General features: G+C 37.1%; 1 protein-coding gene and 1 pseudogene across 2 annotated transcripts in view; both read right to left on the reverse strand.

Annotated features, from left to right (window-relative positions):
- ADAM9 (ADAM metallopeptidase domain 9) overlaps positions 1 to 20,569 on the reverse strand; it is a 107,582-nt gene that overhangs the window by 8,893 nt on the left and 78,120 nt on the right. The window contains exons 16-19 of one of the 2 annotated variants that reach the window (XM_072635117.1): positions 12,673 to 12,859; positions 12,496 to 12,576; positions 6,500 to 6,605; positions 5,446 to 5,518 (exon numbers count right to left, since the gene is read on the reverse strand). In XM_072635117.1, coding sequence (XP_072491218.1) covers positions 5,446 to 5,518; positions 6,500 to 6,605; positions 12,496 to 12,576; positions 12,673 to 12,859 — 447 coding nt within the window. Of the gene's footprint in view, positions 1 to 5,445; positions 5,588 to 6,499; positions 6,606 to 12,495; positions 12,577 to 12,672; positions 12,860 to 20,569 lie in introns of both variants that reach the window. The other variant, XM_072635116.1, reaches the window with a different exon arrangement.
- Positions 1,479 to 5,437, reverse strand: LOC140520809 (solute carrier family 25 member 3 pseudogene; annotated as a pseudogene).

Here is a 20,569-nt window from a genome sequence, read left to right on the forward strand (position 1 = left end):
GCTATAGCACCCTCTGTTCCTTATTAAAGTATGACTGGTGCCATCATAGTCTTTCCCAGTGAATACCCAAAGAACCAGGCACACCAGCCATTTCATAACACCAGAAATTAATTAGCAACTGAATCACAACTGCCCTTCAAAGCAGATAGTAAAAGGTCCACTTGTCTCATATTCCAAGATATATATGCCTGAGAACAAATCTCTCCCCCTTCTAACTGCTGAATTATACCTCTTGAATGATATAGTATAATACTTTATATAATAAGAAATGCACACCAATTCAGTAACAAACATTTTAAGGAATATGGCATGATGAAAAAAGTGCTGCACTTGGAATTAGGGAAGACCTGAGTTTAATGACCAGCTCTGAAATAATAAACTATATGACCCTGGATAACAAATGTTACCTCTCTGAGCCTCAGTTCTTCGTCTGAAATGGGGTTGATAACTGCACTGCTAACTTCACAGTGTTATGGGCAAAGCATTTTATAAACCTTAAAGCACTAAATATTCTCTTTATATTAACTAGAATACATTCTGTGTTTCTGTCTTTTTACTGTGCTTTTGTCTTGTGGGATTATTTCTTTGCTCTTTAAGTCTTAATCTTTACTGTTTGATCTCATCTTCCATTTTCCCTTACTTTGTTAAAAAAAAATAATAAATTCCCTTATTCTGTCCCTAGTTTCTAAAATTGAACCTGCAATCCAAAAAACATAAATCTATGTCACTGGTGGAGGAGGGAAAGACTAAAGTTTATTTCTCAACATGGTATAAATAAAAGTAACAACAAAACAGAAACAAAAACCTAAAACAATCTTACTTGGCCAAGTAACAATCTAAACTCCTTGATAATTATTTAGGAAAAAAACTCATAAGACTTTTATAGAATATTCATGGGAAGCAGAAAGAACCAAGATGGTGGAGTAGGAGGAAGCAGTATAGCCTTGATCAATAATCTAAAGAGAAATCCAAAACAAATAGTGCTTGGAAAATTGAAGGAAAAAATGACATTGGCTCAACTTTCCAGCCTAAGTTCACAAATCATATTTAAGAGACAAGATCAAGAATTGTGTAACATAGGGGGACTGAAACTATGTATTCAGTGCCTCAGAGCCAGGATAGAAACTGTCAGTTCATCCAGAGCAGACTGCTGGAAAAAGGAGTAAATGAAAAAAAAACAAAGAACTGCTATGATGCCAGGTATGCTCAAGACACAAACCCAGAAAAGAATTGCAAAACATTTACAAACAAAGCCTCAAAAACACAGCTTGCCCACGTGTATGAACTGACAGAGTGGGGAGAGCAAGGACAAGAGAACTACTTATTCAATGAATGCATTTTACAGGAAAATAATTTTGAAACATTTAAGAATTCTAATTGATGCACTGACCAATCACTACGCAAGAAGACATGCAAAGAACCATACTTTACACCACTTGGGAGAGAGGTGAAGGACTGGAGGTGTATAACAAAACCAATTTTTTTTTTCCATGAATAGTGTTTTTATTCCAACAGTTACATTTTGAAACCATTGCATTAGGCAAGGGCACAACCCATAATTACATCAGGAACAGATGATCTACACAGTCAAATATATAAAATTTCTCTTATATTTGCTCAACACTGGTCAGCAAGCAGATTCAGTCCATAGTTAAGTCTTGATTCATTGACTGTGTCAACCCAAGCTTCTTCTTCAGAGACTCTGGCATCTCAGGTGGAGGAAGGCAGGGAAGTCTGAAACAGACTTTCAGAGTCATAGATGAACCACTGTAGTACAGTCAGGGTACCAATCATGATGATACAGGCAAAGAGCCCCTTGCATACACCTTTGAATCCAAGCTTCTGGAGGACTTGTAAGCTGAGCTGCCTTTATCCTTGTTCAGCACAGACATCACACAGTCAGGAGCATGAGGCACGATGGCACAGAAGACACCAGCTATTTAACCTGCCTCAAATGTCACCACCAGCTGTTCTCCCTTTGAACACTCACTTCATAGCCTCAGAACAACTTACTTGTACAGGGTCTCAACAGTTTGCTCAGAGCAAGCAAACTTCATCATGAGTCTCATCCATAAAGGAGTATTCCTTGTAGAGTGCAAAGAGGTCCTTTTCTTTAAGCATTTTTGGAGCAGTCTCCCACAGAGCATGGCATAACCTGGCTGGATCTATTCTGACCTTGGCAGCTTCCATGAGAGCCAGGGCAATATAAGCAAAGAATTCAGCACCGGCTGAAGCAGCCAGATACAGGGATGTACGCCAGAGGTTAAGTGTTTTCCTCATCAAGAAGGCTGCTGTACAAAACTCTGAAGACTTCATAAAAACCAAACTTGCAGAGTCCCTGCTTTGAGTAGCCAATGAATGTTGGAGCCCATCCTTTAGCCAGACCATGAACACTGTCTTCACAAAGTGTGACAGAGAATCCATTAAAGATGCCCTTGTATTTCTGGGGGTCCACCTGCATTCTGCATTTCACTAAGTTGAGGGATACAACAGTAGCTGTGTCAGGCCACAACTTAAGACCCCACCAATGCCGCATAACACATAAAACTTCACGAAGCCATATTCACAACTGTATTCTTCCATGGCGGCACCAGTGGGGGTGTGCCTGGGGGCCCTGTGAGACTGGGGTTGGCCTCCTACTGCACAAGCTGCAGGTGCAATGCATGAAAGGGGTCGGTGCATGCCAAGTGCACCATGGACGAGTACATCCTCCCAAGATGGCGGAGACACAAACATCCATCTGCTCCAACAGACTGTGGCTCACAGAGAGAGAGAGAACATCCTCCCCACCCTAAAGTCTGTGCCATCCAAAACATAAATTTTCAAACAGTCAGTGTGTGAGTTGGTTTTGGTAGATACTGGCTTGTTACCAAAAGGGACTTTTATTTGGGAAAATGAGAGGTAAGTCAGGGTGAGCAGAAAAAAATGATACACAAAAAGAAAAAAAGAAGGCAGAAGGCACTGATGAAATATATTAAGAGCAGAGATCAGAAGAAAGCTAATTAGGGGAACATAGAAAATTAGGGAAGAGTTGGTACTATCAGGTTAAATTTAATATAAACTTTTAAAAAACAAGCTACAACATAAGAGATGTGGATTTATGTACAATCTTTTTTTCTCTCCTTTGTATATGAAAATATTCATGTTTGCCAATTTTTAAGTTCATAATAAAAAAGAAAATTTTAAAAGGAAAAAGATAAGAAATATTATGATTAAGTGTAATGAGTATGGTAGCCTTCAGAGGATTTCACAGAACAATTTTCACTGATACACAATCTAGGTACCATGCTCCCCCTCACTCCTAGGACTTTACTTTGACTGACTCTTCTGCTTCTACCCCACCCACCTAACGAGAGCTGAGATAGTTATCACTATCCCTCAAAATTTCCCTGTATTGGCAGAAGAAACTTTGGGTCAAAACTTGACTCAACTTTAAAAAAAAATGCTGACAACTACTTCTCCAGCATAAGAAATAACCCTTTAACCATAAGTGTCCCTTGGCGTTCTGTCCTGGGCCCTTTTCTCTCTCTCTGCTACTTCATTTGGTAATATCATTAGCTCCCATGGATTTAATTACTACCTCTATGCTGATGACTCTCAAATCTACCTATCTTGCCCCAAGCTCTCTGCTAACCTCTAATGTGGCATCTCCAACTGCCTTTCAGACATCTCCAACTGGATGTCCAGTAGAGACATCTTAAATGAAACATGATTAAAACAGAAGTCATTATCTATCCCCCTAGATCCTACCCTGTTCCTACCTTCCCTATTGCTGCAGAGGGCAACATTAGGCTCACAATCTGGGAGTTGTTCTTGCCTTCTCACTATCTCTTACCATTCCCCCTCCCGCAAATCCAATCTGTCACTAATGCCTGTCAATTTCACCTTTGCACATCTCTTCCATATATGCCCCTACTCTCTAACAATGCAACCACCCCTGGTTCAGGCCTGAGTCACCTCATGCCAGGACTTCTACAACAGCCTGTAGGTACGTCAACCTGCTCAAGTCTCTCTCCATTCTAACTTATATCCCATTCAGCCACAAAAGTGATTTTTCTAAAGCATGGGTCTGATCACATTATCTCCCTATTCAATAAACTCCAGGAGCTTCCTGTTGCCTCCAGTACCAAATACAGAATGCTCTGTTTGGCATTCAAAGCCCTTCATAACCTAGCGCACTCTAACCTTTCCAATCTTCTTACATCTTATTCCCTAACACATACGCTCCCATCCAGTACTGCTGGCCATCTGACTGTTATGCAAATGCAATACTCCATTTTTCAGTTCCAGGCATTTTCTCTAGCTGCTCCCCATGACTGGAATGTTCTTCCTCCTCAACTCTGCCTAGTGACTTCCCTGGCTTCCTTTAATTCCCAACTAAAGTCCTACCTTCTCCAGGAAGCCTTCCCCAACTTCTTCATTCTAGTACCTTCCTTCTGTTACTTGTCCTATTTATCCTGTATATAGCTTGCTTTGGATATATTTGTTTATAATTTATTATTATATTTATAATTATATTATAATTATAATTATTAATTATTATAATCATTAGATTATAAGCTCCTTGAAAGCAGGGAATGTCTTTTGCTCTTTTTGTATCCCCAAGCCTAAGCATAGTGCTTGGCACATAATATGACCAAATAAAGAGCTACATAAATTCTATTGCAATTAATCATCAAAAGTCACAAAAGCAAATCCTCTCTTCTTTCTACTGTGCCAATCTTCCACAACATCTATGATTTCAATCTTTTCCATGCTTTTGAAAGTGGTCTCAAATTCTATTCTTCCACATTTTCTTCAATAACACCAACAAAAATTGTCTTCATGGTTAGATGTGTACTGTGTACATGGTTTAACAGAATCCTCTCTCTAAAAAAGCTCTTTGGTGTTTCACTACACACCCATCAGCAACCTAAGTGGCCAAGCCCTCAGTGCTGCATCGTTCTGTTCTACAAAAGAGAAGGTCGTAAAGCTAAAGCCTCTAAACATTTGTCTGGGATCTCTTATCACCACACAAACTGTGAGAGCACTCCATTTTTCAGTGTTCTCTTAAAACTATCATCCATAGTTTCAAAGTTCAAGTCTCCAATAAACAGTATTCCCAAGTGCTCTGGTTCCTTTGGATCATGACCCTTCTCCTCCTAAACTGCCCATTCCCAGAGTGAGGCTGACACAAGTACTCTCTCAAAAGGGCCTCATGACAATCCTGGGAGGCAGGGGTTTCTCTGATCCTCATGTCAGAGATGAGGAAACTGAAACTAAGATTAAGTGACTTGCCCAGGGTCTCACACAATTAGTAAGTATCTGAGGAAGGATTCAAACCCAAGTCTTCCTTATTCCTGAGTCCAAAGCTCTAACCACACACCATCAACCAATGATTCACATTAAGAAATGCCATACATATTTATCATCTAACATTAACTATAGTGAAGACAGGGTACTTACTCATATGTTTGGGATCTTTTCTTTCTAAAGAATCTTCTTTGAAGCTGATCCCTCTTAAGGAAGACAAAAGCAGCTAATACAAGAAGGGGAATAATTAGGAAGAAAAACACTAGCAGTCCGTCTCGAAGTGAAGTGTCTTTATCTAGAGAAAACAGACTTTTCATGTCAATGGTCATTAAATTAAATAAAATGCTGGCTCAGCTTTGCACATTCAAAAACATACATTATTTCATAGAATCATGAAATGTCAGAGTTAGAAAGAACTTTCTCAGTGTTATGTAGCCTAAGATACTTTTATAGAGACTGAAAGTAAGGCCTAGAAGAGCAACAAATTGCCCAAGGTCACCTATTGAAACTGTAGCAGACCTTGGAAAAGAATCCAAGTGCATTCCCAGAAGAGTATCCTTCCCACTAAGACAAATAGTTCCCCTATTTACTGATTAGCATTAGTAGCATTTATTAATTCAATTTTGTAAAGTCCTTTGAACAAACAGAGGGAATGATTATCAATAGTGGTAGCAAAGAGCATTTACAATAATTATGAGGTTATAAAATATGGTTCAAAGGATTTACAGCAGGGTAGAGACCTTAGGGATCATAAAGTCCAATCCCCTAACTCTACAGATGAGGAAACTGTGGCTCAGAGAGAGAAGAGACTTGCCCCAAGTCCCAGAGTTAGGATGTAACACAGCCAACACCTGAAAACAAACCAGGTCTTCTCATTTCAAATCCAGGGAGTGCTTTTTCCACTTTACTACAAGAGGTAGAAATTTTATTTTAAAAATGCTTTGGGTGTTTTTTTTCCGGTTAATGGTACTAAAGCTGTCTGGATTTTGGAATAGAATCCAATTTGAAAGCACAATGAATCATTATTTCTCACATATATGATTCAGGCAAATAATTTCTCAAGACCTCGAAAACAGGATTTTTAATTGGTATGTCTCTAGTTTCCAATCAAACAAAACAAGTGTCATGAAATGGTGAATATTGTACTGTATCAACTAAAGGTAGGAAGGTAGGAAATCCTGGGGATTTTTTTCTCTTTATTACTTGCCATTGTAAGTAGGTCCACTGTCCACACTTCCTCCATATCCTGTATTCTCACAATTTGGGGGAGCCCAGCCCATGTTACAATGACAGTTCTTGTTGTTATTACACACCTTCAAGAAAACAAAAAACTATTTTTGTTTACTGTAAATAGTGTTTTGCATTACTAGCTCACAGAATCATGAGTCTTGGAGTTGGAAGTCACCTAGAGACCACACAATACCTGGACAAGAATCTCCTCTAAAACATGTAACAAATGGTCATCCAGCCTTTTCCAGAAGACTAACATACCTCCTAAAGAGCACCATGCCTGACACCTAGTAGGGGCTTAATAAATGCTTGTTCCACCACTACCCCAGGAAGGTACAGAATGATGCTAAGATTGCAAACCTGGATAACTGGAAGGATGAGGATGACTTCAACAAAGGAAAACTAAGAGGAAGTGTGGGTTTAGAAGAAAACAGAATGAGTTCCATTTTGGACATGTTGACCTTGACAAGAGGAAGGGCCACTTCTTCATCTAAAACTGGAGCAGGAGAAACAATGTGAATTGATGTTGCTAAGATTGTTTTCCCTTAGATTATAAATTCCTTTAGTGCAAGAAATGTCTTTAGCCTCTTCTTGAATCTGTAGTGCTTAGCACAGTACCTGGTACATGATAGGTACTTAATAAATGCTTATTGATTGGACAGGATTAGATGGGTAGAGTAGGGAAAAAAGGGAGCTCCAACAAATGACCTCAATTTCCACAATAAAACATCAGAGATCCTCTGCTGAGAGGCGGAGGGAAGCAGTAGTATATATAGCTTACAGAGAGAAGAAGGCATGGATGCTAAAAGCATCAGATTTTTTTCAGTTAATAAATGTGTGGCCAAACTTTCCCCCATCATATTTGTGGTAAGTTGATTTTTTTTAACCCAAGGGTAAGACATACATTTATCCCCTTTAAATTCCATCTTAAGATCAGAGAAGAATAAAGTTAGGAGATGCCTTAGAGATCATATAGTACAATTATTTTATAGAAGAGAAAATGGAGGCTTAGGGAGACTAAATGATTTTTTTTCCTCAGTAGTTGGTGGCAGAGCTGGGACCTGAACTCCAAATCTAGCACTCTTTGCACTGTACCAATACATATATTAAGATTCCTGAGAATCAAAACAATCAGTTTCTTTTTGTAAACCTCTTTGGTATATAAACCTTTAAAACACTATAATTAAAGTTATTAATAACACTGTTATTCCATTACCTAAGAGGCAGAAAGATATAGAAGACTGAGAGGAATCAAAAAGATCTGAATTCAAATGCTTCCTGCTCTAGCATATACATACTGGCTGTGTGACCCTGGGTATGACACTTAACATTTCAGCGTCCCAGGCAACTTTCTTAAGACTGTAAGTTGCAGAATAATTGATGTATTAGTTCAGAGAGTTCTCTACACCAGAAATTCTGAACCAGATTAAATTGTAATTGCGAAATGTTTAACAAAATAAAGACACAATAAAACACAGATAATGTTATTTTGTGGTTTTCTAAGACAATATGCAGCCTAGAGAGATCCATTTCTATTTGAATTTGGCACCACTCACCTATACCAATGAAATCACAGATAAAGGTCTGAACCCTCCCTAGGCTCATCTTATTCAAAAAACCCACTTTTAGCAAATGTGACATTTTAGCTAGAGACTCTGCACTAAAATTATGAAAATGTCCTTTTTTTGTTGAGTGGAGGAATGACCTCCTTTAACTCTTTCTTCTCTGGGACTCTGGTACTGAGGCCCTGCTGTCCTGATTGGTCAGTGCCTAATTGGGTTAACTAAGGTACATCAGGTGCAGTCAGGCTTTACTGTGCTGATTTTCTTGACAGTCACCTTGCAATTCTGCCAACCTCAGTGCCATCTCTCACCTCCCCACCCCCATACAAAGACACATAAACACCTGGCTTCCCAGTTCTGGAACCATAATCAAAACAATACTATCATTGTTGCTTATAAGAATGTATCCATCTTTACTTTACAAACCAAAATATCATTCCCTGGCTACCTCTAGGTGTGTTTTTTCCATTATTACAATATAAGCTCCTTGTGAGGTCAGTGATCATCTTTGCTTTTATATTTGTAATCTCAAAACTTAGCACAGTATTTGACACATAATAAGCACTTAAAATTCTGTTTCCTTTGTTTGTAATATATTAATAAATTTTCTAAAAAATATATCACTTTGCACTGCCCCATCAGGCCTGTCCTATAAATAACTTTGACTTCACCTGACCTTCATTTTCTCAGTGGCCTCTCTATGCTCCCACAAGGTGAGTGAGACTCAGTGCAGGAAGATAGAAGCAGAGGAGGCAAAGAAATCAATGAAAGAGGAAAAGGTGCCAGATGTATAAAAATATTTACAGTAGCTCTTTTTGTGGCGGCAAAGCTATAGGGTAATGGCTGAACAAGTCATGGTATATGAATATAATGGAATACTACTGTGCCCTAAGAAATGATGAAAGGGATGGATTCATTGAAACCTAGAAAAATGTGTATGAACTGATGCAGAGTGAAGAGAGGAGAAAAACAATGTATACAAGAACAACATTGTAAAAGGAAACAACTCCAAAAGACTTAACTCTTACAAAACCAATGATTAACCGTATTTAAGAGGAACAATCATAAAGCATGCTACCTGCCTCCTGAGAGGGAGGTAATGGACTCAGTACAGAATGAGACATGTTTTTGGACATGGCCAACGTGAGAATTTGTTGTGCTTGACTAGTTATATTTTTTAAGTTTTGTTTCTCCTTTTTAATGAGGACAGGAAAATGAGAATGGAAAAAAATTGCTTTTTGTTAATTGAAAAAATTTTAAATTTAATTTTACAATTAAATAAAAAACTAGAGACAGAAAAAAGTTTAAGTAGAAAATCAACAAGAGCACCAGAAAAACAAAAATTAAATCTACAAATATAACAGAAAGCAAGAATAATGTGAAAAGACAGGGATAAAGAGAAGAGCTGCAAATTCAATGTACTATAAAGAACCAGTCTATCAAGATCTTTTTGGATCCTAATTCTCATCTAATACATTAATTATTCTTCCCAAGCTTTATGTCAGCTGCAAATGTGACAAACATGTCATCTACACCTTTAACCAAATTACTGATATATTAAATACAACAAAATAAAACACAAATTTCTTGGGTACTCCATTACAGATTTCCTTCTAAGTTGACATCAAACCATAATAAGTCTAATCACTCAATGAGTTCTCAATTTACCAAACTGTACTAAATTATTTCTCTCCATCTTGTCCACAAGAATAGTATTAGAGGGTCAACTGTTTTATAAAAAGTAGATGAAAGTCAATTAAAATAAAATTATATAAGCTAGATGAATTCTCTTGAACTATTGGCTTAGAATGATGGAACAAAACAGGAAAAAGAATTGGACCTAGGATTTTGTTGGTAAAGGCCATGAAATACTGGATGAAGAAATGTTCTTTACCAGTGCAGGTCTGCAGCTTCTCTGTGATTTAGTCTTACAAAGAGGCCTAGAGGACTGAAAGGTTTAAGTGACTTCCACAGAGTGACCAGATAGTTTTTATCAGATCTTAGTTTCACGGTGAGCTCTCTACCCAACACATCACACTGCCTAGTCTAGTAACCTGTCAAAAAAGACTTAAAAGGTTCGTAGCTTCACTTCTTTGCTTTTTTGGAGATCACTGATGATTCTTTTTAAAATATTTTAAAACTCTGCAAAATATTGAAGTTGAGTCCAAAATTTGTCTACAGTTGGTGGATTCTAACCTTTTTTTAAAAAATAGAATATTTGCCCTTCGATAATCCTGTGATATCCTCTTCTTTTCTACAAATGTTCAAAGTCAGTGACTCAATAATCCCGTTTGCCAATTATTTTAGTATACTATGACACAGTTCATCTGGATCTGGTGACCTGAAGGTATTCCTTTTTATGTCTTATAGGTATCAACTGTCAAACAAGTCATATTTTTTACTTTTTTATTTCAGGTCTAGAAAGCCTTATCCATGGAAAAGAAAACAAGCAAAGTTAAGAGCTGAAAAGTAACATTTTCTGTTATTAATTATTATGAATCTATCCACTCATAACAGTAGTCCTGTCCACCTTTTTTGATCTTCCTCTTTTCCTTCCACATTTAACACAGTACCTGGCACACAGTAGGCACTTAATAAATGCCTAAATGAAAACAAAAGGCACTTTTTGTTGTCCCTTATTCTCACCAGCTTTATCTTTTTCTAAGCTTTGCATTCTTGATACTATTCTTGCAGGAGCCTAGCCTACTATCCTTTTTTTGATTCTTTGCTACTTGTCCTTGCTTACCTCTTCTAAATATGTACCCATCTTGCCAGGTACTTTCTGCCCCTGGCTAAAAACTTATCATTTCTATATTTTAAACCATAGTCCAGAAATGTAAATTTCACTCTCAGAAATTATCCATCATCTTCTTCCCCAATATACTTCCCCAAAGGGCAGATCTCTTGAAGTCCCTGCCTTTTATTGATAACAGTTATGTCTTGTGCTTCAAAGGTGTTCTATTTCTTTCTCAGTACTTCATAATCCTTACCAATACTTCCTAGATTCCTCTGTGGTCTCATGAGGCACCAGAATTGGGTAGCAATTTTCATATCTGAAAAGTGTTTGAAGCTTCACAGTCCTAGATCCAAATTCCAGAAAGATAGCAGATCTCTCTGATGCTGTCAACAGATCAGGACCCCTCAACACAAAGTCCCAAGCCATCACTATTATCTCTTCTTCTTCTGACCCTTCATGGATGATTTTACTTGAAAGGACCGGATCCATATGATTGATCCTTGAAGTATAGACTGGTGTTTCTGTCTAAGAGGGTCCTTCTCTCTACTCACTGAAAAGACTTATCTTTTGCTACGTACCCAGTATTCATGGGTCCTTACTTTTTTCCCCTGCCCAGCCGTCCACTACTATGACACACATGAAGATGCATCTCTTCCTCCTCAGATCTGTTTTTTATTTTCACATTGAAGTCATTCTGTTTTCTTTTTTAACAGACAATTGTTTTCTATTACTGTTACAGGCTATCATCACAAATTCCAATTAGGTTACTGAAAACACGCCCTGATCACTGTACTTTCTGGAAGCAAGTTTCCTACTTCTTACTAGTAGCTCTTATGGTCAACTCCCCTAGAGATCTTTCCTCACCTATTTAGCACCATGACAACCATTTTCAACTTTCTTTTCCATCTCTCTTAATTATAAGTCCTTCTCTTACTCAATCTTTCATTACTAAAGCTGGTAAAAGAAGAAAAAAATTATCATTGCTTTTCCTAAAATGTGGTACCAAAAATGGAAATGAAAAGGGAGGATTCAATTCATGTAAATTTATATCCTCTTTCAAAAGAAGACAATCTTTGGGAGACACTAAAATTGTATTCTAGTTCTTGTAACATTTTTACCCAAATCTGTATTGTACAAAACTTGAAAATAGACTATAACTGTAAACCAAGAAAGAACAATTTAGAGAACAATAAAAAAAAGAATAAAATCTCTTTTTATTTGAGCAAAAAAATGTAAAAATCATTCCATACTATGTTTTTACTTCCAAGTTAATTCCTGGAGTCCTTTTTCAGTACATTTGACCTACAGACATTGGTCAAAAAGAGACTGGGTTTTTTGGTCAAAGTAACTCATTAAATCATTTACTAAGACTTGAAGAAGTATTTGTGTCAGTGGAGGGACAACCTGAATCAATACAATTCTAGATCTTTTGAAAAATAGCATTTTTAAATGTATACTTGTATACATATAGGTTGTTATCTTTTCAAAGATAAGTATTTCGTGTTTGAAATGAGACTTCTATTGGAGGCAACCTCTCTTTGAACCAAAATGGTAAATTAACAAAAGTAATCAGAAAGAATAAGTTCACATTTAACCTGCAATATCACTATTTATAACTCTTGTAAAAGTCAAACTTAGAAAAAAGTAAATTTTACACCATTTTGTATTACTTACCCCTCTTCCACTGCATCTTTTCTCTACATCACAGTCATAGTTCAGAACAGAGGCACTTACACATTGGAAATTTCTACAGATCTTAAAAAAAACAAAATGTATTCTTAATTCAAAGAAGCATTCAATTGTTAAAAAGCATCCAAAAGTCTACTTAATGAATGAAATTTTTTGGATTACCTTTCCATCATCACATTTTGTGCCTTCATTCACCATGCCAGGATCAGGCACGTCTGATCCTAACTGGAAATCCACACCTGAACATGTAGTGCCCCTAATTGGAGTATGAATGACGGCAGGGACAATCCCAAATACAGGTAGCATACCTAGCACGTTTTCACACTGAAGCTTTCCACACAAAGCATTCCTACAAAAGGAATAGGTATGTGTATATATGATATTCAATTAGCATGTCTGTACAGAAATAAATAGAAATGATGGGAGTGGCAGCTCTGGCACTTTTTAGAAAAGCTCTTTTCAGTCAATAAGCATTAAGTACCTACTATGTGCTGTTAAGTGCTGGGGATACAGAGATAAAAGTGAAACAGTCTACACTTTCAAGAAAGTTACTACGTATCTGGAGTAGATAACATGTGCAAAGGTAGATAAATACAAAGAAGGAAGGCAGTAGTAACTACGAGGTCAGGAAAAGATTCATTGTCTCCTCCAACAGACTGACCCCTCTGTTATTCACACTCTTCGTCTTACCTTCCATCTCTCCTTGATGACTGAATTCTTCCCTTCTGCCTATAAACATCTCCCCTATCCTCAAAAAACTCTCTTGATCTTTCCATTCCTATTAACTAATGTCCATTCTCTCTTCTACTCATTGTAGTCAAATGCCTTGAAAAAGCTATCTATATTAAGTACCTCCACTTTCTCTCTTCTCATTCACTTCCTAACCCCTTACAATCCAGCTTCCAAGCTTACCATTTCACCAAACCTACTTTCTCTAAAGTTACCAATGACCTCATTACTATATCCAGTGTTTATCTCAATCCTTATTCTTCCTGAACTCTCTGTAGCTTTTGATAATGCTGATCACCCTCTTCTTCTTGATAACTCTTTTCTCCCTAAACTTTCATGAAAATACTCTATCCTGTTTCTCCTCCTACCTATGAGACCAGTCCTTTCTCTGTCTCCTTTGGTAAATTCTCATGCAGGTAAGAATTCCCTCTAATGTAGGTGTTCCATAGGGTTCTGTCCTGGGCGCTTGTTTCCCTCTATACAATTTCATCTGATTAGCTACCACAGATTTAATTACTGATGACTCTCAAACCTACCCATCCTGCCCTAACCTTTCTGCTGACTTCGAATCTGATATCTCCCATGGGCTTTCCCCCACACCTGGAATGCATCCTCTCTTCAACTGAATCTACTGCCTTGTACAGTTTCCTTCAAGTCCCAACTAAAATCTCATCTTCTTTAGAAGACTTTCCCAACTCTTCTAAATTCTAGTGCCCTCTATTAATTATTTTCTTCCATATAGCTTGTTTGTACATACATGTTTGTTTGTTGTCTCCTCTATTAGGCTGTAAGCTCTTTGAGGTCCATCAATGTCTTTTACCTCTTTGTATCTCCAATACATAGTGCCCAGCACACAGTAGGTACTTAATGAATGTTAATTTACAGACTGATGTAGAAATGGTGTGTGAACTGAGATTTGAAGGAAATTAGGAATTCTAAGAAGCTGAGGTGAAGAGGGAATGCATTCTTGTCATGTGAGATAGCTACTACAAATGCAAAGCCAGGAGACAAAATGTCTGCGTACCCCCTGTATGAGGTACATAAGAAAAGTCAGTATAGCCTTCCTACTGGAAGGGTAATATGTAGTAAAATTGGAAGGGCGATTAGGGCCTGTTTGTGAAGGGAATTAAGTACCAGAGAGAGTTTATTTGATCCTAGAGATCAGAGGAAGTCACTTGATATTAATAAGGGAGTAATATGGTCACACCTTTCCTTTATAAAAATCACTTTGGCAGCTATAAAGAAAATGAATTGGAATGAAGAGGAACCTGAAGGTGGGAGACCAAGTAGGAAGCCATTACATTAGTAGAGGAAAGAGATGATAAGGGCCTTCACTAGAATGGCAGCTGTGGAAATAAAGTTTTTGAGTCTTGTCTGACTCTTCATGACACTTTCTAGGGTTGTCTTGGTGAAGATACTGGAGTGGTTGGCCAGTTCCTTCTACAGCTCATTTCAAAGATGAGGAAACTGAGGCAAACAGAGTTAAGTGAATTGTCCAGGATCACATAGCTATTAAGTATCTGAGGCCACATTTGAACTCAGAAAGATAAATCTTCTTAACTCCTGGCCTGACACTCTATCAACTATGGCGCCACCTAGCTGCCTTTGTGGAGCAGAAAAATACTTTGTAGAGGTAGAAACAACAAAAGGCAAACGACTGGATGAGGGAAATGAATTACTAACAATACGTTAAGGTTGAGAACTCGGGTGACTGAAAAGATGGGGATATTCTTGTTAGAAACTGGGAATTTCAGAAGAGAAGTGGACTTGGGAAGAAAGATAAATGATTTCTGTTTTTAAATGTTGAGTTTCAGAAACCTATTGAGATCTCTCTATTCTAAGGCAGCACTAAGCTAGACGTTTTACTCCTTCCTTTGCCTGGCTGTTACTCCAAGCTGTAAATAAAGGTGATTCTGATCTCTACTAGCCAACATAAGTGAGGCACCTAGATACCAGATGAAGGGAAAATTTCCTCTTGTATCAGACATGAACAGTTTAACCAAAAAGATTAATAAAAATACATACATGTATATACACAGACACGGTGCACTTCTGTAGGCATTATCCTGTAGATGAACATTAGTTGTATCTTCTACACAGGTACTAAAATATCTAACATATCACTGGTACAAGTCTGGAAAGTTATCTAAGTCTTTTTCTTCCAAAAAATTCAGGCTTAGACCTTCTAAAGTTCCCCCAGGCTCAAAACGTCTGCAAATCTACTATATCTAAAGAAATACTGGTAAAAATCACAGAATCTGGAGTGGAAGTCACTTCAGAGGTAATCTGAACAAGAATCTGAACAAGACTCAGATAGAGAAGAGCTTACAGAGGAGTGGGTGAAGAGGGGATGGGGATAATATTGAAAAGAAAGGGAAAGGAAGGAAGCCTTACTTTGAAGATGGGAGATGAATGCTCCTAGAGGTGAAAGGAGATGAGAACCTTACACTGGATGAGGTCTGGGGGATTTGGTGTTTCAAAAGTCTTACTTGTCTGACAAGTGGGGGAATTGGAACCCCTGAAGGCAACTGGCACCTGGAGGAGTGGGAAAATATAGATGCAGAGAATAGATTTCCAGGCAAATGTAGAGGGAAAAAAAGAGAGTGTAAAGTAAGGGGCCCTACCATGAGGCATTGTTCTGACACTACTTGCAATGATGAAGATTGTTCTAACAGTGAGGCACAATGGAAAAGGGGAATTCACAGGGTAAGTCCTACAAAGCTATGGCAAAAAGCGGCTAGAGGGGATAACTTTGACATGAACCTTGGATGTTCTGATAGTATGAAGAATACAGAGAAAAGGGAGAAACCAGATAATTACAAGGATCATGAAATCAGAAAATGCATATCTAGAGTAAATGGAAAGAGAAGGATGGATAATGAAGAGAAATGAGGGAAATCCTTTTTTGGAGAGGACAGAAGAGGAGAAGAGAGCAGAGGAGAGGAAGAATCTACTTGACTAAGAAGAAAAGGGAGGGGGAGAAATATATAACCAGATAAAAGTATGTACAAAAGGAACTAATAAACAAAATCCTAAAGGGAAAGGGGTACAACGAATGAAAGAAGGCATCAGGGATAAGAAGAGAGCCAGCGGGACCAAGGCCACCTTGGAAAAAGACTAAAGTACTGAAGGAACAAAACACTGTGTTTATAGCAGAGAATAGAAAAAATTCCTAACTTGAAAAAAAATCAACTTTAGAGACAGACGGAAGAAAATATAAACCTAACTCTCATAACTTTAAATGTGAATGGATTAAACAATTTAATAAAATAAAAAAGAATGATAGATTGGATGAGAAAACAAAGCCCTACTGCTTACAAGAAATACATTTTAAAAAACAAAGACATACACAAAATAAAACTATGGGAATGGAAAAGAATTCCCCATGTATCAAGTGAATATAAAAAGCAGAAATTGCCATCATACTACCAAAGCAAAAATAAGTGTCCAAAAATAAAAAGGGATAAACAAGGAAATTATATTACACTAAAAGGAATCAGACAAGATCCTAATATCAGTTACAAACTTAAACACTCTAAACGCTTTAGCATTCCAATTCACAAAGGAAACATCTGAGCTTCAGGGAGACATAAACAAGTTGTGAAACTTTGATATTCCTCTATCAGTTTTGGATAAATCTAACAAAGATAGGAAAAATATGGAATGGAAATAGTTTTTAGAGAAATGACTTTTATAGCATCTTCTAAGTGGGACAGCAAAAAAAAAAAAGTGTATTTTTTAGCACCAATAGACCTTTTATAAAGGTCTCCCTATACTATGGCACAGAAATACTGCACACAAACGTAAAAGAACAAAAATAGTTAATGCATCTTTATAGATCATGATATAAGAATAAAAATTGATTCAGGAACCACCAAAAAACACATCCAAATGGAGACTTAACAATGAAATTGTAAATACTGAGTGCATCAAAGAACAAAACATTGAAATAACTGTAAAAGAAAATGACCATAGTGAAACAACACACCAAAACTTCTGGGATGCAGCTAAAGCAGTCCTCAGGAGGAAAATCATATCTTTACTATCATACATTAACAAAATTGAAAGCGAAAGGATTAATGAACTGAATACACATTTAAAAAATTAAAATGCCATCAAAAAAACAAACCTAAAACAAGTAAAAGAGGATAGAGTAAAAACTAGAGGGGAAATAGACAAATTTTAAACAAAACAAAAAACAAACACAGAAATGATATATAAAACTAAACCCTTAGCTAATCTGATTAAAAAGAAGAGATCAGAAAATCAGAAAAACAAAATAGCAAATGAGTAAGGTGAGGTCGCAGCTAAGCCAGTAGAAATAAAAAAGGCACACAAAATAGCTTGTCTAGAGGTCAGAGTATAAAGACTAAAGAGTTCTTCAACTAAAGGAAATGTAGAGCACTAGCACCACCTAATGGCACGCTGAATATTTCAACTGATGTATGACTGGGTATTCATGGAAGAAATCATATACAGAGAGTCAGGTGCAGAATGGATAAGATCTGGGGTCAAGTTCCACATCTGACACTGACTGTGTAGGTCACTTAGCCTCTTAGTGCCCCAGGTAACTCTAGAAAATGAAGAGTTTCAGAGGCAAAGTGATAATGCAATGTTAGGAGAAGGACCTCACCATTAGCTCCATCCCTGTGACAAAATCACAGATCTGGACTGAAAGTCTGTGGGAATACCCTAGAAAGCCATGATTTTTCAGAGTTCTTGATTTATTTTGTTGATATAGGTTGGGTTGGAAAAATCAGGAGGCAGAAACTCTCTCAAGTTAATGAGAATTCTGACTATCCCATGCAGTAGCCTGAATGCATGCAGGTAAGTGAACACAAAATTCCCCTAAATCACACCAATTTTTATATCCTCAATCAAACAATTCTGGCTTGTTTTCAGGAGTATCCAGATGTTTTGCATAATCCTGCAATTTATCAGCAACTCAACTGCCTCTTTTCTCTGTTTTGTAAACTTGTAGGTCAGCATGAATTATTTACCCTTATTTACACATTCTGTTACAGTCATACAAAGTTTTAGGCTTTATTCTTCTCCCCCCCCCCACTCTCTCTTTGAGACTATTTACAGTCTCACAATTTTTTAATAATTCCCAAAGTGGTATCAGTCTGAATAGGAATAATATGCAGCTTACAGAATAGGTAATAGGTCCATAATGCACCCAGAACTTATCAAGCAAGCAAAATAACAATAGGGTAAATAAAGAAATGCAATACAACTGCAGCTTTAGGATGTCAAATCCTCTGATAACATCTATTCTTGCAGGTGTCTACCAAATAGGTTCTGTGCTTCTCTCAAGCATTTATGCATGTCCTCTTCAGCCACTCCCAAGATGAATGACACCAAGAGGAACCCACTAACCCTTTGTGCCTAGACAAGGGCCTTGGGAGACATGGTTCATGTCTGAGTAAGTACGGCTTGCATTTCCACAAGGGTTCACCCAGTAAACTGCACACCACCAGATTTCTTAAGAAACACGCAATAGACCTTGGAGTGTTGGATAAAAAACAAATGGTGTCTTATGTGTCCTATTACCAGAGCAGGTTTGTGACAAGTTAATAGTTTAGTAAAAGCTGACAAAATCAAATCAGATTGGCCTTTCAGTAATTAGTTCACATGGTAAAAAAAAACCAGTTTTAACCTTGTGGAGTTAATTTTACAAACAACAGAGCTATAGGAAGACCATTAAAGTAAACTACCCAATAAGGTACCTTATACTTGCATCTCATTATAGCATTTCAGGAGTGTTGGAGCATTGCAACAAGATTCACTATAGTTTTAGTATAGTTTTACCTATCATGGATAAAGAAATTCACTATGAGAGGAAGGAGTGCCATAGTTGTAACATCAAGATTGTTCCTCGGGCCTAAGCCTAAGGAGAAAGAATGACAACACAAGTCTAACAGGATAAAATATCCTCCATTCTATTTGATTCCAGGTAAGCATCATAGTTCACTTTTCAGACTAGCCAATCATGTAGCAAAGTGCCACATTATTCAAGGATATGGTAGCCAGGGTTAGATTTAACCAGATGGGAAATATTCCTAATCAAAACAGACATAACACAATGGGGAAACTAAGTCAAAAGGATCCTGCCCATTACCCCCTATGGTTATCCTTTCAACCTTCCCAGGAACGTATATCCATCTGCATTCTCAAATCACCCTCTCTTTAGGTAGCTCTTAGTATTTCTTTCAAATGGTGGATTACTTAATGATAATTCAGACAATTAATTAGACAGACAATTAATTATACCTGAATTCAAAACTAAGAACAAATCAAATTATAGTCCCAAGAGATGCTTTATCTCAAACAGCAAACTTCACTCCTTATCGCTTAGGGCTAGGTGTAGTTATTAGCATGTCTCTCCTGCTGCTACAATAACAGTCAACAACAAAAAGTTTACCAGGACTTTCAAAAAAAAAATCAACATCCTTTTTTTGCTAGTTTTAAATTCATCCTAGTGTAAAAATCAATATGAAATTAAGAAAAAAATCATATTCTGTAATTCCATATAAACAATAAATGTAAGATAATTGACTCAAACCCCAGAAAAACAATGGCTATTTACTGTAAGCCTGCAGACTAATAGATATCCATCACTTAAGACATTGTATATTAACCCCTGCTAAAGCAAAAATAAATCATTAAGACTGGAGTCTGTTGAGACTAAATTGGCTCCAGATGTAACTTCAATATATATTATTCTGGGTATAATTTCATAATCTTCATATGAATCACAGAATCAGTTCTATAAGTAAATTTAAGTCCTCTCCCCTTCCCTTTGGTAGTGAATGTTTGTGACAGAAGATGGCATTCAAGTCCCCAGTAAAGCAGTTCATTATTTTACAATTTCACAGCATTTAGTAAGTTCCTTCAAAAGATCAATAAAATTTTATGAACTTGCTCAAGTAGAAGGTCCCAAGGAACCTGGCAAGGTTACAGATGGGGAGATTATACAGTCTCTGGTTTTTGTACTTTTCTCACACAGTAAGTAATTATTATTCTTCCTTTTAAAAGCAAAATATAGCCAATAAAATACTTGATAAATTTTTAGCATTATGACAATAGCCTACAACAATTAATATACTCACAGAATCCAATTCAAAAGGAATTAAATTTTCTAATGATACAATTAAGGCCTTGGCAGGTAAGTGGCACAGTGGATAGTGCTAGGCTTGAAGTCAGGAAGATTCATCTTCCTGAATTCAAATCTGGGCTCAGACATTTAGCTATGTGACCCTGGGCAAGTCACTTAACCTGTTCGCCTTATTTCTTTCATCTGCAAAATAAGCTGGAGAAGTAAATGGCA

This window comes from Notamacropus eugenii, chromosome 1 (genome assembly GCF_028372415.1).
Source record: "Notamacropus eugenii isolate mMacEug1 chromosome 1, mMacEug1.pri_v2, whole genome shotgun sequence".
Classification (NCBI taxonomy): Eukaryota; Metazoa; Chordata; class Mammalia; order Diprotodontia; family Macropodidae; genus Notamacropus; species Notamacropus eugenii.